The sequence below is a fragment of the Prunus mume genome, linkage group LG2 (genome assembly GCF_029339155.1).
Source record: "Prunus mume cultivar Tortuosa linkage group LG2, ASM2933915v1, whole genome shotgun sequence".
Lineage (NCBI taxonomy): Eukaryota > Viridiplantae > Streptophyta > Magnoliopsida > Rosales > Rosaceae > Prunus > Prunus mume.
Window position 1 is genome coordinate 32465247 of NC_142699.1, and position 14204 is coordinate 32479450.

The following is a 14204-nucleotide window of genomic DNA, read 5'->3' on the forward strand; positions in this document are numbered from 1 at the left end:
TTTTTATTTGATTTCTGAATATACCAACAAAAAAGGAAAAAACCGGTAATCTCCGCGCCTACATTCGTTCACTGCTTTCATTGACAGCACCTTCCATTTCACTGCTCATACTTTACTCAACGCTTTTTCATTGACAGCACCTTCCATCTCTCTCTTTCTCTAAAACACATGATCGCGGCCATTTTTCCCCTCCATTCCGCAACCACGGTCCACGCTGCCAACCCGACCCGAAAGCACCGCTCTTGCGAGGCCCTCTGCTGCAGCGGCAACCTAGGGTTTCGGTCCTCTGAGCGTAGGCGGTGGGTAAACCGGACCCGGATGGAGTTGCTCAACCGAATTATAGGCGGCGGAGGCTGCTTCAGGGACCCCAGCCGCCGGGAGATTAAGGTGGAGATCGACAGCGGCGGCGAGGATGTCTTCGCCTCCCACCCCAAGGGCGGCGCTGTGCCTGAACATCTTGTCATTATGGTCAATGGAATCATCGGCAGGTTCGCCTTTCCCATTATAATTTGTGGGTTGATAAAATGTACTTGTTTTTTTTAATCTCAGTATATGTGGTGATATGTGTAAAATTATAGTTATATATGTGATTGTTAAAGTAGAATTGGAAATGGTATGCCTCATTGGAATGAAGCAATCTAAAAGATAATTAAGGTTGCCTTCAATGCTTTATTCTGTAGACTAAGAGAAACGTCGGTTTTGTATTGTGCTCTGCTTGTTTTTTGGCAGCTCGACTCTGTGAAAGAGACGAGCCAAAATCAAGCAAAATATTAAGCTTGTTAAAAAAAATACAAATCAAGCTTTTAACTTTGATATGCTTGATTTGCAAAACTTGTGAGCAGTTCAAATTTCATCACAACGAGGCCACTTGAGTTCGACTTGAGTGCCGGATGGCTCATGGTAAGACTCATCCTTTGCTTATGTCCAAGCAAAGCCAAGACAAGCTCAAGCTTGGCACATCCCACATACAAACCAAACCAAGCTCAACCTTGGAAAGAAATATTCAAGCCAAGCTTGTGCTAAGCTCGAGTACATTTATGTCGAGCCAAGCCTAAACACCCCATCACTTGGCTTGGTTTAGCTCATTTCTATGAAGCACGGATATGCCAGTTTAGCTTTGTAAATATTCTAAATTCTTATGTTGTCCTTCCCTGACTAATCATGCTGTTTGTCATTTTTTAAGCATGCTTTTGCTGCATCTCATTTGAAATTTTTCTGTGATTTCAGTGCTTCAGACTGGAGATATGCTGCAGAACAGTTTGTGAACAAGCTTCCTGATAAAGTAATTGTGCACCGTGAGTGCTTCTTGTCACTTATGATTTCCTCTCTACATGTGCACCGAATATACTAAGCAATTAAATATATTAGATTCTTTTCTATTTGTAAACATTTATTTAATTGGTGGAAGGTCAAGTTTGGATTTGACTGCGTATACTAAAATCCTAGGCAAAACTGAATGAAAAATATGATTAAGAACCCTCTTTCTAAGTCTGTTCTGAATCTGAACTACATGATACATCTGGCAGTAGTTTCCTCCATCCACCTTATACTAAATTTCATACGAATTGAACGTGTCAGTGAAGGTCAAATAAGGGACAATGGTAAACAACCCAACTTTAATTCCCAACGTTTCCTTTCCAGCACTCATGGTATGCTCACTTTAGAGTTTACACATTGTTCTCTTTTTTAAGCAAGGGTGTGGCACCTTTTCTTGGGACATGTAAGTTGGGATAAGTAGCATTCTCCATTAATAAATCAAAGATGAAATCAATTAAATGAATTATCTTTGGCTCCCAATGAATTGGGCATGGCCATCCACCATCTGCAACTTGGCCCTGCCTCCACTGTCCATGCTTGAAAATTCATCTTAGAGTACCCCTATCCCCCCAACTCCCAATTACTCCAATTATGAAACTATATCAAAGGTGTAGTTGAGTTGAACCTTTCGAGTTAAACAAGCCAACATTCACACAGACAAATTTACAACACAAAGTTCAAATCAAATAATTTGAATACAATGCTTGAGGCTCCTTTCGATGACACTTTGGTGTTTCAAGATGGGAGAGGAATTTTGAATTTGTTCGCTGAGATGACATCTGTCTTGCTTAAACCTTGTTATGTTTTAGCCCATCTATAGTCTTGTATAAACCAGGAAATCCGAACAAAGTTTGATTTGAGATAGTTAAAGCGAGATAATAATTTGCAAAGTTAAAGCAAGATGGCTTCTGTCTTTCATTTGAAAATAATAATAATAATAATTGTCGATGCTCTTCTGTATCTGATATCTGTTTATTGATGCTGTAATATGGTATAAAAGCTGTTAATAATCAAAACATTCAAATTCTACAAGTTCCTCCTTTGCTGCAAATTTAGTGTAGGAATCATTCTTATCCAGAATGCATGATTTTTGTGACTTGGTATTTTGCCTGCAGGCAGTGAATGTAACTCTTCAATGATGACATTTGATGGTGTTGACATGATGGGTGAAAGGCTAGCTGAAGAGGTATTTGGAAATAGCATATTTGTCCTCATGTTTTAGCGTAGCTCCCTTGGTTTGTGAAACTATCCTCAAATGGGTATTTTTTTTAATGAAAATGACATGTATAGTACTCACCAATATAAGAAAACTGCAAAGACAAATACCAATGTTAGAAAGTTTTTATTTGAACTTTATTCAAATCTTGAATTCTAGAATAATATGTGATGCAGGTATTAGCTGTTGTCAGAAATAGGTCTGAGGTGCGGAAAATATCATTTGTGGCTCACTCTTTAGGAGGGTTGGTTGCAAGGTATGCCATCGGGAGGCTCTACGAACGTTGTCCAAAATCTGAACCCTCAGGTCATAATGGTAATTGCTTAATTGAAGGGCATACAAATAATTTGACACAATCCCTTGACCAGCCTCACCACGGTACAATTGCTGGACTGGAACCAATGAACTTTATAACGTTCGCAACACCACATCTTGGTTCAAGGGGAAATAAACAGGTAGATCAAGTAACTGTTGTGTTTGCTATGGATAAACACAAATTGAACATGCTATGGAAATAAACACAAATTGAACATTTATGCACACAAAGGTGTTTGCTAGAAAGATGTTGTCCTTTCATAGTGGAAATAAACAGGTAGATCAAGTAATTGTTGTGTTTGCTATGGATAAACAAAAATTGAACATTTATGCACACAAAGGTGTTTGCTAGAAAGATGTTGTCCTTTCATAGTGGAAATAAACAGGTAGATCAAGTAATTGTTGTGTTTGCTATGGATAAACAAAAATTGAACATTTATGCACACAAAGGTGTTTGCTAGAAATCTGTTGTCCTTTCATAGTGTGTGTGTGTGTGCGTGTGTGTGTGAGAGAGAGAGGGAGAGAGAGAGGGAGAGGGACAAAGGTGTTGGCTAGGGAACCTTTCATAGTGTGTGTGAGAGTCTGTGTGTGCTTGTGTGTGGAAGAGTGAGAGTCAGAGACGGACAGAGACACAGAAAGAGCCTTCTTTTTTCTATATGTTTAGTTATTTTCTATATTCTATTTACATTCTCAAGTTTCTACATTCTTATTTATCATTCAATTGTTTACTATTGATTTTTAGTAATTCGTTTTGGGATTTGAAGGATATGCTTGGTTTGAAAACTGATAAGATAAGCATTGAAATATGTAGTGTTGACAAGTGGCTGGTTGTTGAAGGCTTCCTAATGTATTTGTTACTTCCATTCTATATTAGAGAATCTTCTCAGTAAATGTAGAGAATTTGTGCACTGTTATCATACACCTCTATTTCTAATTGATTATCACATTTGTTTTGTGAACTTTAACTCTGTTTTGTTAACTTTGTTTCCACAGCTCCCATTTCTCTGTGGTCTTCCTTTTCTTGAGAGAAGAGCTTCTCAAACTGCACACTTTATTGCTGGGAGATCCGGGAAGCATCTCTTCCTAACAGATGATGATGATGGCAGACCTCCTCTTCTTCTTCGAATGGTTAATGACTCTGATGACCTAAAATTCATGTTAGTAATACTATGTCCATAATGCTCATTGATTTCATAAACATTCAATTATAATCAGTTTTGTCAATGGTAATACAATATTTTTCTCTGGCATGCGCAGATCAGCATTACGTGCATTTAAGCGCCGTGTGGCATATGCTAATGCAAATTACGATCGTATCCTTTTTCGGGTTTATATTGCTTTGAAAATATTGATATCTCTCATACATTGTTTATATGTTTAAAACCATGAATGTCTTGTTTAAGTTCACTGATTTTTAAGATATGGTTGGGTGGAGAACATCTTCAATCCGGCGTCAAGATGAACTTCCGAAGGTAAGGCTTCCTTGTTTCCCTCTCCACGTCATGCCTGTTCAGTTTATATATCGGTTATGTTCCAAACTCACTCCAGTACTTTTTTCTTCATTGCTTATTTGCAGTCCAATCTACTTGGAACCAATGAGAGATATCCGCATATTGTATATGTCAAGCAAGAAACATTTGATGATATTCATATGAAAGCCTCTTCATGTGCTCAAGACCAAAAAATAGACTTGGAAGGTTTGTCAAACTTTTATCTGCTTGGTTGTGTTTAACTATTGGAATAACTCAGGGACCTGGGCTTTGGGCCAGATTGTGTGGCTGGTTAGGTCCTAAGTTTATGTCTTTCCACCCAATAAGGACAAAACTGTTTAAGTTGTGTGCCTAGCAATGGGCCTTTTGCAGAGACATGGGCCATTTTTTTTGAAATGGTAAAACAATTAGCAGATGGGCAAGTAGGACATCAGTGGTGTATTCTGTAGTAGTCTTTATATTGTGTTAACGTACATAGATACTTCTTGTTGAACCATGCATTCTGCACGCTATCATGTTAATAGACACTGGAATCACGGTTATTTGGACAAGGAGAGAAATAGGAGTGGTCATCATTGGAGACACAGAAGGGGAAACTAATTACAACCTCTTCATCATTTATAACTATAATATTTCGTTTTTCGAGAAAAGGTCCCATCCTTCAATATCATGATTGGGTCGACCAGGCCAGATGATGAAAAGGAGTCAGCTGTCTGCGCAATTCACCTGGTTCTAGGCTCTGCTGTATTACTGTATTTGGGGTTTATATGCCATGAGAATGACATAACTCATGTGTCCTTAAACAACACTTCAAAACCTGAAGTCAGAGTTGCCTGAGTGCAGCAGTGCCAGATACATACTAATTTTCCTTTCCAACATGCTTTTTACCGCCTGTTACACATGTTCTCTCTTTTTCCCTCATAATTGACTTCAGGACAGAGTACTGTTTCTTACAATGATTTCAGGTTGTCTTATGTTATATATTCAAATTCTTTTCTGGTTTACTTCCAGTTTTAAATAGTATTTTTCGTTTCTTGTGTATAGAGGAGATGATTAGAGGCCTTACTCAGATACCTTGGGAACGTGTGGATGTCAGCTTTCAAAAAAGTCGACAACGATATATTGCTCATAATACCATTCAGGCAAGTTTTGGTTGGCTCTATGGCTATGACTAATTGGTGGCATGTACACATATAATTTTTTGTTTTATACAAAATACTGAAGGCTAAGCATGTACACATATAATTTTTTGTTTTATACAAAATACTGAAGGAAGCATTTTAACTTTTGAGCAAATATATAGGCAGACTGCTATATGGTAGAAGTTAGTTTCTAGATTTTAACCCCTTTTAAGTCATAGAACTTGTCCAAGTTCCTAATGAACTATACTAGTAACAAATTTATTGTCATAGAGAAGATTTGGTGTTGTGTGTTTTCTTTTTCTTATATATATCCACTCCCTCATGCCCATACAGGTGAAGAGTTACTGGTTGAATTCTGATGGTGCAGATGTGGTTTTCCATATGATAGATTACTTCCTTCTCTAAGTCTTCTTTAAGTTTGATTTTTTATTTCTTCCAATACGTGATTCAACAATGGATTAGGCTGCTGCTTTATTAAATTTATCAATTTTAAAGCTTGTCATGTACATTTTCACCTATGAAGATACTGTGATGTATATTTGTCAAATGTAAATGCAGAGATGTATGTAAGCTCTCATTATTGTTGCAAGCCATGTCCAAGTTGTTAGTTTCTGCATGAATACCTTTATTTTGTAATCAAACCCTTATACTGGCCTTTTGTAATTAAATTGAAACCAGGAATAGATGAGTCTGAGTTTGTGCTGGACTTCATTTATAAGTTGATTTACGTAACTTGCGGTGTAACCAAAATGTACTCTTAAAGAATTATTTCAGCCTTCAATTTATATTTGTAGTTTGTAATTGATCTCCTTGGCCCTTGAAACTTTGATAAACTTTGTATTAGAAAAAGTAGTCACACTGGCTGTGTTATTCTTATTGTACTTGAGGGCCTCGTTTGGTAGGCTGGCTTGGACTGGTTAGGATTGACATGTAAGTACTGGATTGGATTGGCTGGGATTTTAAGTCCATTGCAGTTCACTTTTGCACCAAACAATGGACTGGATTAGACATTGAATGCAAGAGGGATCTCTGATGCATTGTAGCCTCAGAGTAATAACAATTCCCAGTTTTTGAGACAAGGAAAAAACAAAAAATCTCACAATACCAAACCGAAAAGAGAACCCATGGCATCGAATCCAAACTGAAACTTATATCAAGATCTAACCATTACCCAATCTCATATCAAGATAATAATAAATATCAATTTTTATATGAAAAAACAAAAAATTCGATGCAAAAATCACAACAGTACAGACGAATGCAAGGGGAGAGTGGAGATGAGAGGTGAGAGAGGATAGAAGAGAGAAGAAGGCAAACCACTAGATAACAGAGTACAGACGATGCGAAGGAGGCTGGGGAGACGAGGCGCTTAGATTCATTGTAAACCCATGTCTATCGATGGGTTTGGAGTCCCTTGTTATTCTGGATTGGTGTCCAAGAGCCATGTCCAGTCTGTAATGTATTTTAAGCCCACCAAACAACAGACTGTACCCATGTCCATTTTAATTGAATATATCCAGTCTAGTCTGGCACAAAAATTTTGGCCACATTTGAGGAAGTTGTGAAGATAATCATGCTCTTAACGTTAGTAGGAATTAACTCAGTGACTGGAAAGCCTTGAGGCTGTATGGTCCCAGTACCCTTTCTTAAGAACCAACCAATTACAGCAGTAGAAACTATACCGAACTGAGGAAAAAAGAGTTCTATGTAATAGGATAATTTTTTTAATTAAAGAAGTCATATTCACCATGACAAGCACAGACGACATCCACTGCAACCACTACCATAAGCATGCCACGGCTGCCATCACCACTGCCCTCTGCGACGGCACCAACCATCCTCACCAGTTGGCACCACTCGCGCCACCCCCTCTCCATCGCTCATCTCTGCTGCTGGCTCCACCGTTGCCACTACCTTTCCCTTGCTTCCACCACTTGGTAATGCCATGCCACCATCACAACCCTTCCACCTACACGCTGTTGTGGCCACCCCCAAAAGGGCCCCACCACCACCGTAACTGCCACCTTCAACACTAAAACCAACCACCACCGGAACCAATCTACAGCTGCCACTGCTACCACCACCAGCATTCCCCATACCTGACATGCACCACCACCAACATGGCACTTCAATTTCATGCTTGTATTAAGATTTGCATTGTTTTTTGGATTATGATATAAATTTATTAGTTTGGGATACAATAGGTCAATTAGTTAATGGAGAAAACAGGGTATAGTGGTTTTAAAATATGATCTGTTATGCTGAACTAGTTTAAGCTATATTGATTTGGATTGTTGAAGAAAGTATATTTGGAGCTTGAATATGGAGTCACGTTGTAGATAAATAATCAAATCTGCTCTGGAAAAAAAAAAAAAAATCAAGGCAAGAACTTATAAATCTTCGAAAATTGCCTTCGTCACAGCAGGAAAATAGTGCATTTGGATTGTGACGTGTTTTGTAAACAAGTAGAGAATAGTGCTTTTGGATCGTTTAAGAAAGCTGTTTTTGCTTGAATATGAATCTATCTTTGGACAAATATATAAATCTGATTTCAACAAATCAAGGTGACTGTAAATTTTATTTCTTGTCATCTTCAGGTAACATATTTTGTCTGAGAAGTACAAGGGGTAAAAATCATAAAAATTAATACACAATAGAATTGAAAGCAATCAAAACGTTCTGCTCTTCTTTTCTTCCGGCCAGCAAGCAAAAAAGCTTTCCAGAAATCAGGCTTATTTTTTATGGTTCTTATTAATCTGCATTTACAGTAACTTGGTCTTGAGAAAACAAAAAACAAAAAAATAAAGAAGAAGCTACTCAAGACGATGAATAGCCACGGTGGTCTTTAATTTTTCTGGAATTTGTCTTCTCAGAGCTGCATATAATGGTTGAAAAATAGTTTGTCAGCCAGCTGCAGCAATCTATGCTATATACTTGTAGTGATCATTGCAAAATAATACCTTTCTTTTTTGGGGATACTTTGGCTTTGAATGCTGACCACATCAGACTCTTGCATTTGTGATGAAACAGCAGGTTCCTCTCTCAGCTGACTTGATAAACTCTTGCAGAACTGAACATTTTCAACATAATGTTATCTGAGTAAGTAAACAATTTTTTTTAATTATAAATGCAAAAACCAGCTCATGGATATGGTCATTATACTTCTCTGTATGTTCTGAGCTCCCCTGCAGATCTTGATATTTCTACGACGCAATTAGTCGGAGCAACTTCAATCACCTGCCAGTTTCCACTCGAGTTCGTCAGCATACAAAAGATTGAAATTAAAATCCTTCATTCATATCATATGAGTCAGACAAATGTATGACAATTACTCACCTCTGCTGATATGTCAACATATGATCTAGAGCATCTATTCATAATCTGCTTTGCATGCATTTTCATCTGATGAAAAGAAATCATTAGTTTGCAGGAACTGTGAAAACAGGAAAGAAAAAGAAAGCAATAATATAAGTTTCCTGTACCCTTAAGTTTTTCGTTCTTTCTACCGTAAGGCTCACATCCATTGCAGCAGCTTCTATTTTCTTTATGGTTTCATTAATCGTAAGCTTGGATCCAATCCTTGTTTTCTGCTTGTTTTCATCCTAAACTAAGATTGCAGTTCAACAATATTCATTATACGCCCAAAAAAAAGGAAAAAAAAAGCAGGATAGATATTATAGCAAATCTATTTCTTTTCATTGCAGACTTGCCTCTTCCTCGAAAAGACCTGACAAATCGAGATCATTTGACATGGCTATCAATTGGAATGCATTTATAAAACTTGCGGATTTTGGGATTTTTGTCTCCATGTCATTCTCCTGCTAGGAACAAATAACAACATTAACACAAATATGACATTTGGTATTAAAAGTGTGATTATAGCATTTCCTCTGTAGTGCAATTATGGTGGAGCTTACCTCAGTTGAATCAAAAGCAGCATTGACATCATCTAAGTGTATTTTATCGTCACTATTGTTTCCACATGAAGGCACATAATCCTTTTGAAACCATTCATTTTCCATGATCTTTGGTATTGTTATTCTCTGCTTTGATAAAGGAAGCATATCAGACAATGTATTCTATGAAAGATATAATCAGTCAACACGGTAAATGTTGCATTATTCAACGAAAAATGCTTTAAAGCGTCGAACAAATGTGGCAGAACTATACCGTTTCAGGATTTGGATCAAGTATTCTGGAGATCAGCTTCTTTTGGCTTTCTGTAAACCATTGTGGAAATGTGAAATCGGCTCTGCAAATCTATCCATGGGCAGAAGTTTCAGATACAGGTAATTTGTTTGTATTCGAAATGGGGATTTGCTTATTGGATGCTTTTGAAGTATACCTTTCTATATAAACTCATCAAGCTAGCGTCATCAAATGGCAGATCACCAGCAAGTAATTCGAAAAAGAATCACTCCACAAGACCAAACATCTGCAGCTGCTCCGTCGTAGACCTTATTGACAAGCAGCTGTTCATGAATAATGAAAGCGATCAACCACATAACGAAGTGAAATTCAGGTATGAATTTTGTACATTACAATGGTTAGTCATTTTGAGCTGATAATTTTTCTTTCTATGCACAACTTCACAAAACGTAATTCGATTTACTACATACCTCAGGAGCAACATAACTTGGAGATCCACATTTTGTTGACAACAGGTCACCAGGCTGTTGATCATCAGAATTTCAGCGAAGCACCAATTTTTATTGACAGATTTTAGGACTTGTAAATAAATAATGGCTCAAGAACATAAGGAATTTGCAAAATTGTCTCTACCTTACGCAATGCACTTAGTCCAAAATCGGATATCTTCAGGCTCCCCTTACCGCACAAAAGCAAGTTTTCTGGCTGTATAATATGCCATAGTCCTTGTCAGTTCCTGGACCTCCTGTCTAGAATTTTCGCAAAATGATGCGTATGGTTGTGTTTTAGTTTTTGCTCACCTTTAGATCTCTGTGATATACCCCTTTGTTGTGACAGTAGTCCACTGCATCAATCAATTGCTGAAAAAGCTTTCTTGCCTCTCCTTCACTAAATCTTTTGGCATACATCTTTTTTTTTTTAAAAAAAAAAAAACAAAAGAAATTCAAATTACCATACACATGAAAAAGCTAGCTACCCAAAAAATTCTCGTTGGATCAGAGATGAAGGGTAGATGAGTCTCACCATCTTGTCTGAGAGTTGACCTCCAGATACATATTCCATTACTATGTAAATTTTGGTCTTTGTACCAATCACCTATAATCGAAATTCGAAACAAAATCTCTAAATTCATTGAACTCAAAATTTGTATATACCAAACTTTTGTAACTGCTAAAGATATATACCTCATGTATCCGCACAATGTTGGAGTGGTTTAGAAGCTTCATGGTTCTAATTTCTCTCTGTACCTGAAATTTGGGGACACCAAGTTTGTTCAGTTTTTCTTTTTGTCCAAGAAAACAAACAGACGGACAAATCAAATCAAAAGGTTGATTTTGAGTTTTGCCTGATTCTTGAGATTGCTTTCCATGACCATATGCTTATTCAGGATCTTGATGGCAACATACTTGCCATTGGTGCTGTCCAGTGCCAGCTTAACCTTGGCAAAAGTACCTTCTCCAATCGTCCGCCCGAGCTGGTACTTCCCTATGTTGCTGGCAAGTCCCATGTTTCTGAACTCTGAGAGAAGCCAAATAACAAATCAAATCCCCTGCCTTCTTCTCCAACAATATCTCTGTTCCTCCTAAATCCCCTGCAAATGCTCCTTATATCCTGGCTGTTGTAAATCTTGTTCGAAAACAAAAAACATTCGATCGAATTCAGGAAGTAGCTCGTGCTTATTAGCTGCCATCGTAATGGCTGAGGTGGTGTGATTATATATGAGGGCTACAATTGACAGAGCACATGTGGTTTCTAATAACTGAGTCCTACCAGTTGAGAGAACTCATTTTCCTTTGGTGTGTTTGTGGGGAGAGAGAGAGAGACACAGAGTCAGTCCTTGCATGGAATTTGGAAAGTTCAATGACTAGTTGGCTAGTTGGTATGGACCGTGGACGGTAAACGTGTTTTGAATGGAAGGTAGCCGTTGATAAGTAGGGTTTTTCCAGTAGATATGGTCAAGGAGAAAAGGGACAATATCAATATTGTTAAATATCTTAGAATGATGGTGAGGAAAATCAAAGCCCAATTGCGGAATGCAATGTTGTTAATTATCAAAGGAAATTAAGCTGCCTAACCCATATTAATATCCTTAAACTCAAACACATGTTCAAATTTGCCCTCTGCACAGCGCTTATATATTATAATTGACCACCAAATGAAGGATTTTGCGTATACGATTTATATGTTGATATGGTGTTTATACTCAAATTAGAGTCGTGTCTCAATCTTATTTTAATCATTCTTTATGTTTTATAAGATAATTAGTATGTAATTTTATGCTTTGTTTGTGAAAAATCGAATTTCTATTTGTACTCTTATCAGACAAAGTTTGGAGCAGAAGATTTGTCATCAAAGTAGACCCATGAAACTTTTTAGGGGTGGGCTAATTTTTTATTATAGGAAATCCATAACAGGTTTACATGGTTAATTGACTATAGGCTATAGGTTTTTTTTTTTTTATATGCAAAGGAAATGAGTGGTAGCAACAATTCTTTAATTAATAATTTTTAAATTTTATGGGAGTACAAATAGAAGTAGGGAGTGCAATCATATAGATCTACAATTGCACAATCACAAGCTTCAACAAAACCAAGAGACAACTAAACTATATAAAAGCAGAGATCAAGTAAATAGATTAAACCAAAAAAAAGACAAGTCATCAATAAAATCCAAAATTTAACACCCAAACCCTAATCATAAAAAGCTAACAATAACAATTGAAATTGGAAATTAAACAAAAATTAAGAGAAAAACTTACTAATATTAAAAAACCCATTGGATATAGGTTAATACAATTTTTTCATCACCAAATTTAGCACTACTCTAGCTCATAGCTAAATCCACCGTTGTTTCTCATCCATATGAAATGAAATCAAGTATATAGTTATAGTTTTCTATTATATAAAGTTTACAAGGGCGGCATATATTAGCTTAGTTAAGTTGGCTTAAGCGAATTCCTACTCTGCATCTGAATTTAAATCCCATTTCCGTTGTTTAGATTAGAAAAATAAAAAAAGTTTGCAAGGATTAGGGGTTTGTGCATGGCACCATTTGTACAGAAATGGTCATATTTGAAGGCAAGCCCATCTCTTCCAATATGCAAAACTATCACGTACCACACGTTTACCTTTTTGATTTTAAGCACGTGAAAGAAACTTTTATCATTATTTTCATGGACGAAAACTGTGATCTCGACTTTAGGAATTTATATGATTGTTTATCTTGTGGAAGAAAAATCTGTGAACTTCATTACTACATATTATAATCGTAGGTGGCTTTTCTTTGGGGTATGTGGAAGAACTGTAGCCTCTTGATTTGTTACCAGTGTTGAAATGTAGAATGTGAATGCTTCTGGCTTGACTTTGTATTTTATCTCTGAACTAGACCCGTTGGAATAATTATGAATGACAACAGCTAGATGGAGCAGACAACGTTGATGTTTCATCAATTTATACATACAACTTGAAGAAGTCCCAATCCCAAGCAAATAATTAACCAGCCTTGAAATTGAGGTTTTTTTAATTTTTAGATAAACATCAGCTCTTCCTTGGACCATGTATCTTTCCTGGACCACGTACGTTATTTATTAATTAATGTGACTCAACCATAAACTAACATTTATTTTTTTTTTCAAAAGTGCATTTATTTTTCATTTTAATTATTGTTTAACACGCGTATTAGATTGTGACTAAACAACATCAATAAACAACGAGGAAAGCATTATCTTCTTTTTTTGGAACACAATACGAACTTTCCCATTTTCTTGACAGAAGTTCTCATATTTGTCATAAGAGCTAATATAGATCATTTCTATTTCCTTTTTTAAATCTTTGGGTAGGATATAAGAGGTTGTAGTATTTCTATGTTTTTACATCATTGCCACCAAACTTCATATTTTATTTATAATTTATTTCAAGCATTTCATTAACTATCATAATTGTAATTAATATACTCCCTATTAATAGCATATCAACCACCCCATTTCTTTTAGTTGTCATTCCCTCTCACATCTCGTAAAATTACAAAAATAAAAATAAAAATATGGAAGATATGCATGCATGCTACAGGTAACAATAATTTAAATAAAATATAGGTACTTCCCACAGGTATTGTAAATGTTGTACATTATTTGGCACCTGATGGGAGTTGTGTTGATTAGGTATCTAAAAGAAAATAACATAAACATTTTATTAAACAAACCGATTTAAATTTGAATTTATTGTTAAATTTTAAAATGTTTCAAAATTAATTCAAAAAAAAGACATATCTGTTTTTGTTTTCATATTGATTCTACATTAATATACAAAATGCAATAATGGCTTAGTTGAAATAAAAGTACAATAAATCAGATTTTATGCTTAATTAGGTAACTAGTTGGATCCTAGTCATGGGTTTTTACTTATACAAATTAATTCTCTTCTCATACTAATAACAAATTTGCAGGTAGATACTATGGGAGTTTGTTGAAGGATCTCTGATTGAGTGCATTTAATTCTCAAATTCAGTAGATACTTGATTGTCTCTCCCCACCAAGGGTTGTTGAGAATGTTCGCCTAAGTTAAAAAGTTATGGGAC

General features: G+C 36.3%; 2 protein-coding genes across 2 annotated transcripts; one reads left to right on the top strand and one right to left on the bottom strand.

The window, feature by feature from the left end:
• The first annotated feature begins 45 nt into the window (after nt 1-45).
• LOC103323453 (uncharacterized) lies at nt 46-6069 on the top strand. The gene is made up of 10 exons (XM_008225451.2): nt 46-488; nt 1228-1295; nt 2433-2503; nt 2710-2988; nt 3842-4005; nt 4106-4161; nt 4268-4320; nt 4425-4545; nt 5383-5480; nt 5814-6069. Exons 1-10 carry the CDS (start codon nt 169-171, stop codon nt 5883-5885), a joined length of 1302 nt encoding a protein of 433 aa, XP_008223673.2. The 5' UTR covers nt 46-168; the 3' UTR covers nt 5886-6069.
• A 1960-nt stretch (nt 6070-8029) lies between these two features.
• On the bottom strand, nt 8030-11435 carry LOC103323454 (CBL-interacting serine/threonine-protein kinase 21). The gene is given in 16 exon segments (XM_008225452.3): nt 8030-8355; nt 8441-8550; nt 8643-8717; nt 8817-8882; nt 8963-9082; nt 9191-9298; nt 9398-9523; nt 9651-9740; nt 9826-9888; nt 9890-9952; nt 10100-10153; nt 10263-10334; nt 10430-10537; nt 10653-10724; nt 10814-10876; nt 10975-11435. Coding segments are annotated over 16 exon segments (1410 nt in total). The 5' UTR covers nt 11137-11435; the 3' UTR covers nt 8030-8297.
• Between the last annotated feature and the right edge of the window lie 2769 nt (nt 11436-14204).